At 52.0% G+C, this 17,717-nt stretch overlaps 5 protein-coding genes and 2 non-coding genes across 7 annotated transcripts; 1 reads left to right on the top strand and 6 right to left on the bottom strand.

Moving 5' to 3' along the window:
- Window positions 1-2,395: 2,395 nt before the first annotated feature.
- Window positions 2,396-2,475, bottom strand: QC761_0061890. The gene has a single exon. It is a non-coding gene; the product is annotated as a tRNA-Asp (tRNA).
- Window positions 2,476-2,595: 120 nt separating this feature from the next.
- QC761_401260 (uncharacterized protein) lies at window positions 2,596-5,333 on the bottom strand (the record flags this gene model as incomplete). Its single annotated transcript, XM_062878414.1, has 3 exons — window positions 3,542-5,333; window positions 3,271-3,482; window positions 2,596-3,218 (listed from the first exon to the last, which is right to left on the bottom strand). Exons 1-3 carry the CDS (start codon window positions 4,387-4,389, stop codon window positions 2,596-2,598), a joined length of 1,683 nt encoding a protein of 560 aa, XP_062731842.1. The 5' UTR covers window positions 4,390-5,333.
- Window positions 5,334-5,549: 216 nt separating this feature from the next.
- On the bottom strand, window positions 5,550-5,637 carry QC761_0061870. The gene has a single exon. It is a non-coding gene; the product is annotated as a tRNA-Tyr (tRNA).
- Window positions 5,638-5,812: 175 nt separating this feature from the next.
- Window positions 5,813-7,669, bottom strand: QC761_401255 (uncharacterized protein; the record flags this gene model as incomplete). Its single annotated transcript, XM_062878413.1, is given in 3 exon segments — window positions 5,813-5,848; window positions 5,976-7,642; window positions 7,648-7,669. Coding segments are annotated over 3 exon segments (1,725 nt in total).
- Window positions 7,670-8,040: 371 nt separating this feature from the next.
- QC761_401250 (uncharacterized protein) lies at window positions 8,041-10,296 on the top strand (the record flags this gene model as incomplete). The annotated part of the gene is made up of 1 exon (XM_062878412.1): window positions 8,041-10,296. The coding sequence occupies one exon, from the start codon at window positions 8,041-8,043 to the stop codon at window positions 10,294-10,296; it is 2,256 nt and encodes a 751-aa protein (XP_062731840.1).
- A 128-nt stretch (window positions 10,297-10,424) lies between these two features.
- On the bottom strand, window positions 10,425-12,512 carry QC761_401240 (uncharacterized protein; the record flags this gene model as incomplete). The annotated part of the gene is made up of 3 exons (XM_062878411.1): window positions 10,425-10,858; window positions 10,926-12,183; window positions 12,233-12,512. 3 exons carry the CDS (start codon window positions 12,510-12,512, stop codon window positions 10,567-10,569), a joined length of 1,830 nt encoding a protein of 609 aa, XP_062731839.1. The 3' UTR covers window positions 10,425-10,566.
- Window positions 12,513-13,668: 1,156 nt separating this feature from the next.
- QC761_401230 (uncharacterized protein) lies at window positions 13,669-15,145 on the bottom strand (the record flags this gene model as incomplete). The annotated part of the gene is made up of 3 exons (XM_062878410.1): window positions 14,310-15,145; window positions 13,953-14,258; window positions 13,669-13,903 (listed from the first exon to the last, which is right to left on the bottom strand). Exons 1-3 carry the CDS (start codon window positions 15,047-15,049, stop codon window positions 13,669-13,671), a joined length of 1,281 nt encoding a protein of 426 aa, XP_062731838.1. The 5' UTR covers window positions 15,050-15,145.
- Between the last annotated feature and the right edge of the window lie 2,572 nt (window positions 15,146-17,717).

Below are 17,717 nucleotides of genomic sequence, written 5' to 3'. Positions count from 1 at the left end.
GGTCGGCCACTTCAAACTTGATTGGTTAAGGGGATTCGCTATCATAATCAGTGGGACCAACAACGTCGACAAGACTATAAGAGCCATTTCTCCCCGCTCATGGTTTGCTTCCCTACCTACCTATCTGAGGTATATCTCACTTCTCCTCATATCGCCGCCCTCGCATCCGAAATCATCATGCTCAACCACCTCCCCGTGGAACTTCTGCATGACATAATTAGATGCCTCTTATTGGAAGACGTCAAATCGTTGTCCAGTGTGTCTAAGCTGTTCCACTCAGTATGTGCACCGAAACTCTGGAAAGCGATCCGCATCAATATACCTCGCGTTAAGCGTAAGCGATGCATCTTGGACATCGACCGCGTTGCTCAGTGCGCATCGGCTCTCCAAAGTGCCACTCCCGCGTTGCGAAACGCCAAACACCTCACCTTTAGTCGGGATTTGCGATGGTCAGCGTGGCAAGCATTGCATGTTGACACAAAACCTGAAGAAGAGATTGGAGAGGAAGCAAATGAAGCGGAACCCGAAAAGATACCCAATGTGCCTTGCTTGCACGTCCAACCTCATGACGGAGCAGACTCGACTGGACAAGAAAAGGGGGTGATTGACGGAGCTCTTGTTGAAAGAGACCCACTGCCAGTTGATGATCTTTCTCGTCTTTGTCAAATGGCGGACTCTGTCCTTGAGCGCATCCCTGCCGGTCAATTAGATGGCTTCAGCTGGGACCTTGCCACATGTATCTCCAGCAATGTTCTGGACACCTTACATGCTAGGCAACCCCAACTGAGGTCTCTCCGGCTCATCACAGATGGGGGGTGCTTGGATTCACACAAAGAAATCCCAATAGCTTTTCGTCATCTGACCCACATCAGCTGGCATCAGCCCCCCAATGTCTTGCTTGGCTCATTGGGAGAGTGTCTGAAGAGGAACCGAGAGCATCTCACCGAGCTGGACGTCACATTGGCATACCCCTGTGTGACGGAGGATGACATGGATGTCGACCCTGATCACGGCAACCTTGACACGCCGTGGGATTGGCTTGATGCCACTTTGACACCTTTCAGTCGGGTCCTTCCAGAGACACGACCTCTGTTCCCAGTGTTAACGGTCCTATCGTTAAACAATGTCTCCCTTGGCGGACGGATGAAAGAGGCCATTGATATCACGACGGTAAAGACTGTTACGATACGCAATTGCCACTTGTGGGAACGACTTCTAGAACGATCCGTGGCAACAACAACTTCATTGTGTCTTGAGCAGTTCGAGATTCAATCACACGAGGACGATGATGAAGAAAACCAAGAAGAACAAATCATCCGGTTTCTCTCATCTTTCCGAGGATTGAAAGAGCTGTTTCTCGGGTTCACCAAGGCTGTCATACCGTGCAGTCTTCCATCCCCAACTAGGCCTGATCCATCAACAATGATTCCTTTATGGGATGCTATTTCCCACCATCATGCCACCTTGAAAAAACTGGTCGTGCACCAACGGGGAGATCGCCCAGGGCCAGGTTATCGCTCAAGAAGGGCCGACCCAGTTCATGATGGCTGTCATTTTGACATCCCACAGTCAGAGAGAGACAGGTGGAAGATCTCTCCTACTTTCCATCCCATGTCACTGCTTGATCTTGAGTGTCTCGGCTTTCCGTATGATACAAACGAGCATTTTGAGTCATTAGTGAGTAGACTGCTAGTAATTCCTGTCGTTGATTACCTCTGATCTAACATTCTTCATCATCTTTGCAGAAAGAGATACTGGGGCCTTTCGCCTTGAAGTCCACTCTGAAAATCTTGCATTTTAGGCAAACTGGGTCCCACCTCAAAGCCAGAGGATCACGGGCACTTGAATATCCCCAAAAGACATCAGGTATCGGTTCCAGCTCTAGGATTCGTTCCACGTTTAGGTTTGACAAATACTTGGCTGTCGTGCCCCCTGACGAACTTGAAAAAATGGTTCTGCCTTCTTTCGCTAGGCATCTAGATTGGATATTCGGACCACGGGGCATCTCTTCTCTGGAAGTTGTGGCATTCGGGGATTTCGCTCACGGTCGAAACGGTTGGGCATTGCACAATCTATTCGTCTGCCGCCAACCAGGAAAGAGGTACCGCGTCTTTGACGCCAGGGATAAGATCAATAGACATGAGTGGATCGACACGGCGCACAAGTATAAGAGCTTTCTCGAGTCTTGTCCTATTGGGCCTCTGGTCGACAGTCTCGAGGATCGTACGCTGAAATGGTGGAGGTTCTAGAGAGTCATGATTCGGAACGATAACTTACAGTCCGGGACCAGGGGGTTTACTAAACGAAACACAGCGAAGTTGACACAAACATTATAATAGCTTGTTCCGTGTAAAACTGCGGCAACAGCCTATAGCAGGTGCCAACATCTGCTCAGTCTTCCATAGAATAGTGGTCAGTATGTGAGCTTGTCACCCAACAACGCTCGAGACCCTGGTTCAATTCCCGGTGGGAGAGTCCTATGATCTGATTTATTTTTGTGATCTTTTTGAAAAATATGGGTTTGCAAACTTCCATGTCTTTGAACAAACGCTCGTCATCAACTTCATAACTTCATCACTGTTGAGTACCACCTTCTTATTTCCGCGTCGTGTTTCTCATTCTGTCGTAGGCATCACTGTGATATTGCCCTATCCACCATGCCAGCTGGTCAACAACCCCATCCACTAACCCATCCAGCTCGGCGTTCGCTTCCCAGTTCAGCCCAACCAAGTCGCTGCAGTGAGTCCCCCCTTTCACCAACCTCACCTGCAGCCCATCCTTTTCCATTTCGGTCACTACACCACCAGGTCGGAACGTGCTGCTCAGCGTGGCATCCCTCCATGGATCATACTGCCCATTTGTATTCATCGTTCTCGTCAAGTTCGACGTCAAGTCCCAGCCACCTGTTCTGACGTTGACATCGCCCGCTGTCTTGCCTTCCGCCAAGGTATAGGTCGTGTTTGGAAAGAATCGCGGGCACAGGGAAGCCCAGTACTCTGCTGTTACGTACTCGGAGATGACTCTTGGGTAGGACGATGACAGTGGCGGTGCGCTTTGCCACCACTCAAACGGTTCGTTGCAGAGAAGCCACCACCATTGTCTGTTTCCCCAGTTCTTTACTGACAAGTCGGTGAAGGCCAGAGAGGAAGCGTTCATGTTTTGGAGGCAGAGGGTGCTGTTTTCATCTTGCCATTCAGGGTAGCCGGACTTGGCACAGACTAGAGATATTGTTAGCTTCAATGCGACGTCCAGAAGAAATGGGAGACACACAACCAGGAACGACATCCTCCTTGATGTACCTCGCATACCCCTCCAACGCCTTCTCAAGCCCAACCCCGTCCTCTCCAGGAACGGTTGCATTGGGGTCCACTGGATACATCCCCTCGACATAATCACAAAACCGATAAAACGGCGAGTACCCTATATTCTTCTCCGAGTAAAACTGCGTCGTCTGCAACGACGCCAAACCCCAAGTCAACTCCCTGTCTTTTGTTAGCACACCATCCCATCCAACCAACCCAGATAGCAACAAGAAACTCACGCAGCAAAATCCTCATCCTCCAACCCCCCCAACCCAAACTTTTCCTTCAGTCCCTCCTTCTCCCCCTCTGTCCCACCCCCCAAAACCTCATCCGCAAACTCCACCACCCTCTCCACATCCCTCGTACAATTCTTCGGCATAGCCTCCAAAACCGGAACAAAATACTGCCAAAAATCCCCAATAGCCTCCACAACAGCACTACTCCCATAATAAGCAAAAAACGCCCTCTCCTTCCCCTCCTCCCCTTCTTTCTCCTCCAATCTACTCAGCCAAGTCGCCAAACTCCCCGCATAACTCCCCCCAGTATAAACCCACGCCGGCCCCCCGTTCCCCGTCCCATCCCCGGCCTCTTTCAGGACATCCCACTCCCTCGCAAAATACTGCATATCCCTCAGCGCATTCTCCAGCGTCAAATGCCGCAAGTTCTCCTCTGTTAGCTCTTCAAAGGGGGATGACTCCCCGTAATAGCGATGTTCCACCACCACGACGGCACCCCCGACGGCTTGTGCTATGCGGCCTGGCAACCGCTGGTTGGAGAGGTAGGCTTCGTCAAAGTTGGAGGCGTCTTGTTCGCCGGGGTTGAAGAGGATGATTGGGGCGCCTGGGCCGGAGTACCATTCTGTTGAGTACCAGTATCGTTGGCCGAATGTGCCGAGGGAGGGGGAGGAATGGGAGAGGAGCTGGGGGAAGAGGCCAGAGCCGTGGTGGGGGGAGGAGCGGCGGGTGTGGGAGGGGTTGTAGGGGCCTAGGTCGACTTTGGGAGGGATGAGGGGGTGGGGGGTGGAGGGGTGGGAGAGGGTGAAGGGGAGGAGGGAGAGGAGGGTGGTGGTGATAGTTGGGGGTTTCATTATGTGTTGAGAATAGAAGGAGAGACGATAGCGAGGGAAAAGAGAGGGACTGGAGAAAGAAAGAAGGCGGTGGTGGTGATGTGGGAGCTCGGGAACTACCAAAGGTGCAGCTTGACCACCTTTTACCCATTGATTATGAAATAAGCATGCATACTTTTTGATCTACAGCATCAGGGGTTTAGGCCAGGATACACAATGGATCGACAGGTCCTGCCGGGGCGAATGGCAACAACACCGGATCCGTCCGCTTCCACTTGTGCAGGTTGGGAACCCACAAAGGACACCCACTGATATGCAGCTCGCCATCGTCATGGACCATCTGCCGCCGCCAAATCAGCAAGCAAAAGCCGTGCATTGACAACCGCCATTGGTGGTTGGGTGCCTACATGCAGAAGAGGTCGAGGGCAGTGTAACCCGGGCAAAGAGGATGATCCCAGCCCATCTCCCGAACCACCCGGTTCTGCCAGCGGAAAGGTGCCTGACAAGCTCAATGCTGTACCTGATTTTTGTGGAGGAAGTGCCGGGTAGGTGCAGCGTGCAGTAAGCCACTGCGTTTCAAAGCTGCCATTGCTATCGATACTGGATGTAAGTTGTCTCGGCCTTCGGGGGCGGCCAAGGCAACGTGGTGGTGACAATCTGGGACGGACTGTGGAATTCTGGGAATATATTGGGCGGGGTTGTCGTCAGCAACCCGCCCAAGAACGCCTGACTTGGGACAGTTCATTGGATGAGATGTTGTTTATAGAAGATCAGCCTGCGGAAAATGTCGATGAAACGCTGAGGTTGGCAGTGGTTGGTGGGGTTCGTCCGATCATTGTTTTCGCCAGAGCTGTGTCCGCCCACAAAACATTGGAAGGCGGTTTGTGTGAAGATTCTTCAGTTGCCAAGAGACGCTTCTGCAGGAACCGAGTTATCGGAACCACGTCATCCAGACATCAGATCTCTCCAACTCCTAGCCATCCCCTTTCACACCTTTTTACCCAAATGTGGTCCTCTTTAAAGATGTTAAAAGACAAAGAATTGTGGTGGCACAAAGCACAGACCAGCTCACCCCTCGCGGTTTTCGGCCCGAAAGCCACCGGCGAATGACGCATAATTCCCGCATATCTCCACTGCCACACAAGTACAGAATCCGCCCTAGGTCTACAACAAATTCAAATCCCCTTGTGGTGTAGTTGGCTATCACGTTCGGCTGTAAAGGAATTTATTGATACCGAAAGGTCACCGGCTCGATTCCGGTCGAGGGGACATGTATCTTTTGCATTTTTGTCAACAGCAAGCATTTCGTTTCTGTTCGTTTTTTTGTTTCAGTCTCCCATCATGTCCGGTGTTTCCCTCGTTTCCTTGCAGTCGAGGCTTGACCAAGACAAAAAAAGAATTAAAACATTCTGGTATCATGATAACGCGCGTATTTCTCCGCCCATTATATGCCGTCAAAACCCCGTTGAACACCCCCTGACTCCAAGTAAACAACCCAAACCAAACCATCACACTCCCTAAATACCCCCCAATGCATGCAAACACTCCACGCTCCTATCTGTCCTCCTCGCATCCGTGACATTATACCCACTAACACTAATCCTCACATATAACCCCCTCTCAATCCCACCATTCGCCACCCTCACCGTCGGCGTCTCACTCCCGCTCAGCGTATCCACCATCTTAAACCCGCACTTTGCTACCATCGGCACGACAGCATCGACAAACACCTTTGGCTCCTTTTTCGTCCTGTCCTCCATGTGGCACTCCTTGCTGCATTTATTTCCGCATGAGCTGCCTGAGCAGGACCACCGGCACTTTTGCTTGCATTTTTGGATTTGGTAGCACTCGGAGAACCAGCCGTGGATGGTGCCAGTGATGGTTTTTTGAGTGAGGGAGGGGGAGGAGGTGATGAAGTGTTGGGTCCAGGGTTGGTCGCGGATGCAGATGGAGGCGGAGGCGCCTGAGGTGGTGATAGTGAGGGCTGCGCCGATGAGGGTTGAGAGGCGGGGGCTGGAGGATGAGGAGCAGGAGGAGACCCGGGAGGAACTGGGGCGGGGGAGGTCGAAGGTGGGGGGGGTAGGGATGCGTTGGGCGCTGTGGGTGGATGAGGCTCTTGAGGAGCAGGATGAACGAGAGGAGGAGCGGGAGGGGGAGACGATGGGGACTGTTGCGACTGCTCCGTGGGGGGCCAGGTTTGTTGGCTCATATGTAGTTGGGGTGGTGGTGGTGGTGGTCGTGATCTTGTCGGTGTGCTCGGTCTTTGTCTTCTCGGGTTTCTCTTTCTTGGGCAGCTTCCATGTTGCTGGCCGCTTGATGGAAAACGGAGCTGGGGTTTGGTCATACGTCGACCATGGTTTGGGAGTCTCTTTCGGCTTGGCGAACTTGCGCCAGAGAAAGTAGACCAGAAAGCCGACAGCTAACCCGCCTACAATGGCAACGGTGATGATGGCGTACCGCTTGCGATAGTGGTTCTTCAGGTCCTCGAGCGCATCACCCATGATGACCTTGCTGACAGCCTTCAGACACTCCTTTGGGTACCGGTCCTCGACAGCCCAATTCCACATCTTGTTCGCATTGCAGATAACGCCCTTGACATCAACACGGGTGGTGAGCTGGCATGCATTGTACGCAAAGTTGGGGTCATCGCAACTGGTGCAACCTAAGTAACAACCATCATATGCGTCAGTTCTCGCCAGTCGGATCCATTTGGCCTCATCATTGTCCACCGCAGCGTTCGCAACCAGATTCTGAACATATGCGACGACGGCATAGGTCCCCCCTCCCATTATGGCGGCGCCGACCAGGAGCGCAATCGGCAGTCCCAACTTGGGCAGTATCGACTCCTTTTCCTCCTCGACATCGTGGGCGTTGTTCGCGTCTTCTCTGGCCTGAGTGTCTTCATCGCGGTCCGAGTTGGAGGATGGGTCGCCGGCAATAAACGGGTTCCCGGGGTGGGGCTCCTGCTCGTCAGTGGAGCCCTTCACTTTGTCGATGATGTCCATTTCTGTTTGCCGCCAAATGACGCCAAAAATCGACGGATCGTGAACAAAACAAACCGACCTTCCGCACCAAAATCGAGCGAGAGGACGACAGAAATACCACAAAAAAAGTGGCCAGAACGACGGTGAGGCAGCCCCGAAGCCTCGCATGCGACTACCGACGGCGAAATGGTTCTCGACCAGTCCGGGATTTTCAGCTCGAACTGGGCTAACGCGGGCGCCACCAAATTTGTGGATGTTTGGTGCGGTCTTGGATCGCTTATTTCCAGTATCTGACCAATGATGACCCTTACCAGCATCTCAACGGCCTGTCCCAGAAGTCGCTTGGCTCTTTCTGATTTGGGGCACCAGGATGCAGAGGGAGGCTTTGGGATCTTGGGCCGGAACAAGCCGTAAATTCACCGACCTCATGGTGCGATTGAGCTTTTCATTACGCCGTAGCTCTTCCATCATCATGTTAGTTCACCAGTGATATATGTTGGTCACGAAGGGCCTCAACACTGCTTTAAAAAAAATTCCAGTTGGTGAGACCAACAGGTAATAATCACGTGAGGGGCGGGCCCTGGTGAGTTTCCGTTCGCCCTCATCCGGCTCGAACCAACAGCACTTGATGAAACCTTTTGCTGGGCAACATGGAAATTCACCTTGCACTTCCAACGTCATCCTCATCATGTCTACTCGATGTCCACTTTGTACAGAGCTGTCCATCCAACACCTGTTTGAACTGACGAAACAGGAGGTTGGCTTTCATGACTTCCCGTCTTCAGCATATTACAAGCATCACAAGAGTTTCAACGACCTTGAACAGTCAGCGATAAAAGGCTGCGACCTTTGTCAGCTAATCATCCACGCCTTCAAACAAAATCCCGTCGAAGAAGACCAATACTTCGGGCTTAGCAGCCAGGATGAGACCATGTCGATGTACGAGAAAGCGAAAAGCCTGGAGCAGTCGGATGTCAAGATCGCTCTCACCAGCACGTATCCATATCGTGATAATTTATCATCAATCACCATTATGGACACTCTTGCTGTGCAAGTTGGCGGTTTCATGAATGTCGACTATGGCGATGACGATGTGATACAGCTTCACTACGAGATACCTGTCATGCCACTGAGGTTGGTGGTACCCCCGGATCAGCCAATAACTCTGAAGAATGTACGGATTGGAATTTCCGAGCTCGACAGCGATCTTGGCTCACAGGAGAACTTTGAGATCGCGAGGTCGTGGTTACAAAAATGTCAGCAATGTCACAGATGCTGCCAGGATAACAAGGTCCCAACCCTTCCGACAAGAGTAGTCGATGTAGGGACTCCAGATAACGACTTCAAAACACTCAGAGTTGTCCATTCGCACGGGTCTCAAGCTCCGTTTGTAGCGCTGAGCCACTGCTGGGGCGGGAGAATCGAGCCTGTCCTGACCACCAAAACACTGGATACGTTTACGACATCGCTCTCGTTCGACAGCCTCCCGGCAAACTTCCGAGACGCAATAACAATAACGCGAAAGCTGGGCATACAGTACCTATGGATTGACTCACTCTGTATCATGCAAGATTCCAGACAGGATTGGGAAGTCGAGTCGAAAAAGATGGCTCAGATCTACGGATCCTCTACCTTTACAATATCAGCGTTTGTATCCGAGCGCAGTACCGCAGGAATTCTCAACCCAGCCTCAACCGCGGGGCCACCACCCATGTCGGTCCCTCTCACGATGCTATCGGAACAGGGTGAAGCTAGAAAGTTGAAACTGGAATGGAGGCATCCTAATGACCGCGAGGATTTGAGGAGGCTAGATATGGCCTGCGTTCTGAACTCAAGAGGCTGGACATTTCAGGAGTTTCTACTCTCGCGCCGCCACCTTATCTACGGAAGACATCAGATATACTGGAGATGCCGCGCTGGCCAGGAATCGGCTGAGGCTGGCATCCTGCCTGAAGGGGACAAGAGAGCTCACTCGGTCTTTGACGACATAACCGCGGTGCTCGACGCCAGTAACGCCTCCGACCTTTCGGCAAAGCCATTGAAAAGAAAAGATCTCTTCCGGGAGTACTACTCGCTTGTGGGAGAATACTCAAACAGGACCCTCACATTTGGGAGCGACAAGCTTCCAGCCCTGTCCGGCATCACACAAAGACTTCACGCCAGTTTGGGGGCGAGATATCTCGCCGGTCTTTGGAGCAGTGACGTTAGGAATGGGCTTCTTTGGAAGGAAGAGACGCAAATTGCCCGCCACGTCCAACCTTATCGAGCGCCGTCATGGTCTTGGGCAGTAACAGACGATACAATTCAGTGGGACGGCTACACGACGGATTACGGGCAGGGTCCATATGATTTGAAGTTGGTCGAAGCCCACGTTGAGCCGAAGAACCCCTCCAATCCTTTTGGTGAAATCATGAACGCTCGTCTAGTCCTGCGGGGCCGTACGAAGAAACTATACCGAAGTGAGCAAGTCTTCCCCAAGTCTTACTTCCCCGGCCCCAACCACGAACCCAGCATAGGTGACGGCTCTTGGGATGAACCGGTCGATGGGTGCTCCCGAAGGAAAGGTCTTGACATTACCACTGCGCTGCTTTATATCCACGAGGTGGATGATGTGGGGGATGATGCTATTCTGTCTGTGTGGAGGCAGTATGACTGGGTGGAAGCTACCATTGAAGAAACGGAAATCCAACCGGCGTATTTTGATCAAAAGAACGAGTACCTGGCACTCCTGGTTAGAATAAGCTCTGAAGAGAACCCGTTCAAAAAAGATGGCACTGTGGCATATAAACAGGACGACGCGAGACTCATGTGTCTGGCTCTTCGTCGTGTTGTTGGCAGGGAAGATGAGGTGTATGAGCGGGTGGGAATGCTGTGGGTTCGTGCAGATCAATGGGATGTGGGATGGATTGAGAAGTGGGAATTACAGACAATCACTCTGGTGTAGAGCACAGTCATACCAATCTCTGCCAGGAAGAACCCGCTTCCACCTGCTGACCGGTCCATGGCATAGGTGGCTGGGGCATCGACCAAGGCCAACCATCAGAGGAGCGGGAAAACCGCGTGCGGTTCATAGTTGGGAGATGATGAGATGAGGTATTGCCTGGGAGAATAAGTGAAATTCTTCAATTGCTACACTCTAGCCTACAATATTCTCTTAGCCTAGCAGATCTGTTGCCCCCCCATGTCACCAAGCAGCTCGCACAGCTCTGACGAATTACTTCTCAGGATCTACATCCCTCACATTGCCATCTTGGCCCTTTTCTCTTGCTGTGCTTGATACACCGATGCGTTCGGAGTCGCCAGAGTGGCTGTCTGTCCTGTTGAGCGGTCTTCCAACAGCATCGTGAGTGGCGTCCCACTCTGCCAGTTGTTCGACAGGTACTTTGATCACCTTGTGACTTTGCGCTCCGTCTTCCAGCGTCAGAACCTCTTGCCGGATGCGGTACCCTCTCAACTTGGGGAGGAGCCAGATCCAGGCGTAGTAGTAGATGCCGCAACCGAGCAAACTTTTTCCAGCCCATGTCAGCCTTTCGCTTGTCAATCAAGTGAGGAGAGCAGCGGAGGAGAACTTACATCCCAGTCCCCGTAACAACATAAGTCGCATACCAAAAGCTCACATTTCCCGCGTATGGTCCGCCCTCGGGAGGGTACCAAGGCATCACAAGCAAATACGCATACACCAGGATATTAAACACCACCACTACAGTCCACGCTTTAAACTCGCCCCTTCCCAACCCGAGCTTCTTCCTCCTGTATCGGACGATGAAAAGTCCTATACCAACCAAGATGTGAAACAACGAAGAAGGGTAAACCTGCAAGTCAACCACGAAGTTGAACGCGTCGCCTGCCGGCGGGGCCAAGATCATGATCACTGTCATGAACCACTTCACAAAGTAAGGCCCGATCGGTGTACCGAATGGTCGTGTGGTCGCCCAGAATCTAGGAAACGGCAACACGCCCTGGCGACCGCATTCGCGGATCATGCGGGAGGAGCCGATGAGGACGGTGACGAGGTTACCGAAGGAGGAGAGGGCGATGAGGAAGTTGAGTCCGCGAACCGCGTTTGAGGAGCCAAAGACTGCGGTGAAGAATAAGGAGGCGGTGATTTCTTTTGCGGCGCGGAGATCAGGGAGGGGGACGGAGGCGAAGTAAGCTACGTTGGCGAGGTTGTAGAGGACGGCGACGAGGAAGACGGAGATGAAGGTGTTGCGGCGGAGGGTTTTGATGGGATTTTTTACCTCATTGACGACGTTGAAGGCGTTGTCGAAGCCGGTGTAGGAGAAAATGATGCGGTAGAGGGCGTTGTTTAGGCCGTAAGGGGTAGGAGGGAGGCCGTCAAATGCGTTGCGGAAGTTGGAATGGGGGTCGGGGATGGAGGAGATGTTGCCTCCTAGGACGACAAGCCCGGTGATGGCGATGAAGATGAGGGTGAGGGTTTTGACAATGCCGATTCCGTTGGAGAAGGCGTAGGAGGCTTTGGTGTGAAAGACTACGGCTAGGAAGGCAACGGTGTACGCGGCGATGGCTACGCCTTTGAGTTCCCAGGGGGAGGGCGTGTGGCCGTTTATGCGGAAGAGGTATTGCGCGCAGACGATGGAGTTGCCGCTGCTGAAGGAAAGGACAACGTTGAGGAAGGCGAAGGCTGTTGGGAAGAGCCATCGGGGACGGGGGTAGGCTTGCTCGAGGTAGACGACTTCGCTGCCGGAGCGGTTGGGGAAGTAGGAGGCGAATTCGAGGAGGACGGAGAGAGTGGAGATGGAGGTGAAGAAGCCGAGGGTCCAGTAGATCATGCTCAGCCCGACTGAGCCAGTCCCTCTAAGAATGGCGGAGGCTGTCTTCTGTCAGTGTCTCTCCAAAACCGGCGGCTAGGGGCTACTAACGTGTAGAGTAAACACCAGTCCCAATCATCTTGCTGACATTGAGGAAGATGATGGTGATTGGACCGACAGAGTACCCCAGCGGCGAGCGACTCTCCACTGGGGCTCCTGTGGCCTCCTGGTATGACGGCTGGGAGTCATTGCCTCCTTTCTCCAGCGTGTATTTGAGGCTACCGTCTGACACCTCGGCGCTGTTGACCCGGGTCAGTGCCGGCGCATCCTGTGTCGTTGGCTCATCGTTGTCGTCCCGCGACCGAAAGGGTCGACGCCAGTTGAAAGACATAGTCTTCTGCCCGACAATGCGCTGTTACTCTTGTTTGCTTGCAACTTCGACCCAAATCTGCAGTGTCAACAACAAAAAGTCAAGAAGCGGGGAGTCGAGAAGAGATGACGTGCCGTGGAAGCACGACTTTATCTACCCGTCTGCTCGTGAGACAATCCACGTCGTACTGCAGTTCATTTAGATGGGGATGGAGCAACCTTAAGTGGTGGACTGTTCCAGTCGAGCAGCTTGATGAGATATTCCGCATTCTTCACACGTGCAGGCGAGCGTCAGCTACCTGGCTCATGGCATCACTTTGTATTGCAGCTTGTGTTCTCGAACGTTGCGTCGACCAGTGATAACTTCCTTCGTGCGACTTTCCTTATCGGTCCCTTGTTTGTGTCGTGGTATTATGTCCCGACTTGGATGGTACCCGTTGCAGTGTGAGCTTCTGTTGCGGTTTTCCCGGCCTTGGCTCTCGGGCCATGGTAGTTGGACGGCAGATCATCCGTCCAGAACCTGACAGTTTTTTTTCGCCGAGCAAAACCGACAGGACTTTGCCTGCCAATACGGGCAGGAGAATTGCGATTGCAATTTTGGGGAGCTGTCCGGATGGCTGTCGCTCATTGTTGGCGAGGATAACGCCATCGGGTGAGTCGCATTTTAGTGGTAGGATAAAACCTGAGGACCCTATATCTGACGGGAGGAAGCGGGGTGGGAAAAATGCAGCATGGTAGGACGAGGATATCAGAGTGCTGAACAGCATCTTGTAGAATCTAGTCTGTAGTTGCAACCTGCATACCTATGGTGGCTGATATTCATCCACTAAAAAGCTTGCCAGCGCCTCTTCCGCCATCTTGCGTGCGCATGGTACCGTCTTGGTCTGAAGCGCCTGCTATGGGTTGCTCTTTGGTGGGGGGTCTGTCATGGACAGTGAGCGGTGCCAATTGTGCTGATATTGGATGCCCAACCAGCTGTGACTTTTGCACCCCGGGTCGGCGGCTGGTACTACCTGCCAGATTAGGCATTCATCTTCCATCGCTCGTCATTATGCTTGCCAAAGATGTGATCTTTCGTGATGCCCACTTCCATTCTTGATCCAACCCATACTAAAGCGACTGATGACCTGCTGTTGTGGCTTTGATGCCAAAAGTTGATGCCTCTGTTGCCGAAGGCCTCACGAGGGAGACAACATGCGCTGACTTGCTTGGACAAGTCTATGCCACCCTTTTGCCACCAGACCCTTCCCACCTGGATTACTATCACTGCCAGTCGCGATCGGTGGCTCAAGAGGAAAGACGGTATTTTCAGGCCTGACGTCCTTGTACACCCTATCCCACTTGTTCCTCAGAGGTTCAGGTATCTCCCAAGCATACTCTGGATCACGGAGCCAGATGCGAATCAGATGACGTCTGTGTTTGTTAGCATCATCGTGAATACTCGGTCAAAAGATCAACTTACTGTTTCTCTTTAGAATCCTGAAAGCTTGCACGGCCGTGAAACAAGCCGAAATTGTTGATGTACTGGATGTCTCCCTGGCGAAAGTCAAGAGAGAGAGCATACTTCTCCGCTGTGAAGTGCAGCGCATCCAAAGCCTCGGCTTGTGCTTCGGTGAGGCGTGGGATGTTGGCTGAGCGAGGGAGGCCCAAGTAGCCGGTAAAGGTTCGTCGTGAATAATGGAGAATCACACGTTCTGGGGTGGTATCTTTGGCCGGCTCGTGGTACAGTAACGGAGCATGCCAGTAAGGGATGTCTATCTTGCCGAATCTGGAGGACATTAGCTCCATGAAACAAGGAGTTAGAAGAGCGCAAACTCACGTATCCGCTGCCCAGTATTCTGACAGCGTGTGGATAAGATCGGGCCGAGTGGCAGCCAGCTCATTGTACACCTTCCAGCTGCTCGACAAGTAGCTCTCCCCTCCTCCAACACCCTCAGCGAGGCAAAGCAATGCAACAACGTCACCAATATCTGTATGAAAGGCTTGTTTAACATTGGTGTAGGCTGGAGCTCCGATCTTGCTGCCATATACCACTGAGGTCATGTCTTTCACGTGGGCCAGAGCAACATCAACTCCGGTATCCAGAAAGGATTGTCGACCACGGACAGGTGCAATGTGACAGGAGATCCCGGCGTACATGATGATGTTTTCTTCTCGAGTGTGGCTCGCCACAGGAACACCGCGGATCACTTTGAACCCGTGGCCCATGTGTATCTCCTTGGAGATGTCTCGTAGAGTCTTGTGGAGATTGGGAAGCGGGAAGGTGTCTTGATTGATGAATCCGAGTCCCAGGTTCTGAGCTTTGAAATGCCGGAGAGCTGATTCGATCTCGGTCAGGTCATCGGTCGTCAAGGTGTAGTTCCAGTCGTACTTCTCAGCAAGGTCTTTCCCATCCCAGACAAGATCATTTTGAATTTGCTGTGGAAAGCCACTCGGCAGGTCTTTTGGTAATTTTTCGGTCTGCAATCGACGCTGGGTTCTAGCAAGGTAATTGTCGTAGTCGAGGTTGTAGCTGATATCTGGCGGACCATGAGGTCCAGTTACAAGTGCTTTCGTCATCTCGCGTGGGATATTCAGTCTGAGAAAATTCCTAACGGTTGTAGACGACAGCAAGGTGGTTGCCTTTTCAGCTCCAGGAAGACTGCGGCTGAGGGCATGCGCCGAGAAGCAAGTTCACTCTTCGCAGATTTATCCCCTCATTTCCACGCTGGAAAGCCAATCATCTCGGTTGACCCCACATTTGACGTTTGCTCATGACTGCACGTAGTATACAGCCTTACGACTACCCGAGCAAGCGACAATGCCAAGTAGGTACTTGGATATTCTGATGACTCCAGGCTTCAGACCATGGAATACCAGCATGGAAATTGCACTTAAGCGCCGACGTGATCACTGTCGAGGCCACCACCCGCGCCTGTCCCTCCGCCCTACCCAATCCCTTCCAGCGTCACGATGGTCGCTAGGTGTGGGGAGCCAACAAAGGTCCGCCTTTTCACCAGATTCACACCTGGGTTTGCTCTTAAGGCTGGTTTACTTACTGTTTACTTTTACTCTGGACAACCAACAACAACACTGTAATATCAATTTTCCCTGCCTTTTGGTCTCACTTTTCGCGGGCAGTGACTTTACTAGGCCACCGCCCTACACTAAGACGTGGCGTACTGCGTCCTAAAAACTGTTAAATTGCCCGACTTTGGTTTTGTCAATCTACTGAACGGTGGATTTTCTTCAAAAGTCCTTGAGCCTCCTTTTGGTAGGTTATTTCTGAAACTTTTGCTCTTCACGCTCGTTTATTCTTTCAAGTTGTACAAGGGATTATCTATATATGCCACCCATACCTTCCAACTTGCAATCACCATTGACGGCGAGAAAAAGACAGTTTTTTTTATACGACTGAGTCTTTTGAGACGAGTGGATATGAATCAGACTACAGTGACGAACTAGGGGATGCCGAACTCCCTCGATTCTAGAAATCGAAACTGATCAAACCCGATGCGTCCCATCATCAAGAAGTTTTGAAGTGCCTTTTCCAAGCCGGATTCGAGTATTCTGTTGCGAGACAACTCCCAGAGCATGAACTGCGATTTTAGAACGTACAGGAGTTGAACCAGACTCTGAGGCTCGTTGATGCCACGGGGGATGACATTCGGTTTCGCAGACTAAAGTCTTTCAAGGTTGTTACATCCTTGACGAGCAGGATAGGACATGGAAGAGTCCATTTCAATCCATCAGACTTTGTTAAACCAAGGTGGAAACAGATCCAAGGGTCAGCCGACACGCTGGGCGCCCTATACGTTAACAAGCACGGCGACTTCCGGATTATGCCTCCAGGTGGTTATGCAGCGTTGTCACATGTCTGGGCAGCAGGCTTGGATTAGATGAAACCAACGGAGGGCTTCACCGGAGCTTGGTGGTATAGTTGTTTGAGAAGCTGGCACACACCGACATCGAGTGGTTGTGGATTGACAGCTTGGCTATTCCGGGCACCGGACATCAGCTGGATCACGCGGAGGCCGAGATAAAATCCAGACTTATCAATGTTATGGCGAATATCTACTGCCAGGCGAAGCAGATGGCCATCGTTGATCCTTTAGCTCTGCGACTGTGGTCGAACGATCCCGCCAATCTCGGCGTAGTCCTTGGCTTCGGCAGTAAGTTGTCTCCATATAAGAATTAGAATTAGTCCCAGTAAAGAGCACTAACTGGAATAAACAGGATGGTTAGCGCGCGTCTGGACCTATCAGGAAATCAAAGCTCGCTGGAGATGTGATTGTTTTAACCCCTGAGGGATCGGGTTGGTTCACCGATGTATTCATTTGCCTCAAAGCAAGAGATGGGTTGTTCACACTGGCCCAGGCTTTTCTACATCTACAGCGACATGGCAACATTCCTGTGCGACTTGCAGATATCGTTTTCAGGTGTACAAAAAGGGAGGCCGGCGACATTATTAACAACGCCCGTGCTCTCTTTCTGGTGATCGGACTCGAATGGGAGCACGGCCTATCGCTCGATGACGGGATGAGAAAGATTTACGAGGCCCAAAGACACGAGGAGGTGAAAATGGTTCTATACCATGGCCCACCAAGGGCGACATATCCTGCATGGGCTCCAGCCTGCCTTAACCAAATGCGAAATGTCGACCGCGAAGTAGGCAACTAGAGATGGGAAACTAGGGGACTGGTCGGTTTATGGCGCACTTCTAAGGTTCATTGCTGCAGTGAAACTGCGGAACGCGAATATGAACTGACGGTACAAGCGGAGCTGTACTGCAAATCCCTCATTTCAGCATATGCAAGTGCCGAGGAGAACAAGGACAGCATCTCGTTGTTCAAGAAAGCTGTCAAAAGGGGAACAGCGTAGGTTGTCACCGACAAATTCCTGACTTCTCTTGGTCAAACTCGGATCGGGCTCTTGGTGGACAAGGATGTGCGTACGAAGAAAAAACAGGGTTGGGTCTGTCTAACACTTCTCATCAAACCGAGCAAAGCTTTCCACTATCAACTCGGAAATCTATCTTACAGGGTCGAGTGGGTACTTTACCACGAGAATCCCCAGGGAAGTATTTGCCTACAACAGCTACACCCGGCACCATTAGAAGAAGAAGTCGGGACGGGGTGCGGTTGGAATGCTCTATGGAGTCTTGGGATAACCGGCACACGTATATATGAAGTAGTATAATGAAGCTTCCTAGGCAAAGGACAGTCTTTCGCTAGGAAGACACAGAAAC

The sequence above is a fragment of the Podospora bellae-mahoneyi genome, chromosome 4 (genome assembly GCF_035222275.1).
Source record: "Podospora bellae-mahoneyi strain CBS 112042 chromosome 4, whole genome shotgun sequence".
Taxonomy (NCBI): domain Eukaryota; kingdom Fungi; phylum Ascomycota; class Sordariomycetes; order Sordariales; family Podosporaceae; genus Podospora; species Podospora bellae-mahoneyi.
Note: the sequence above shows the minus strand (reverse complement) of the source record. Positions and strands in the feature narration are given on the sequence as shown.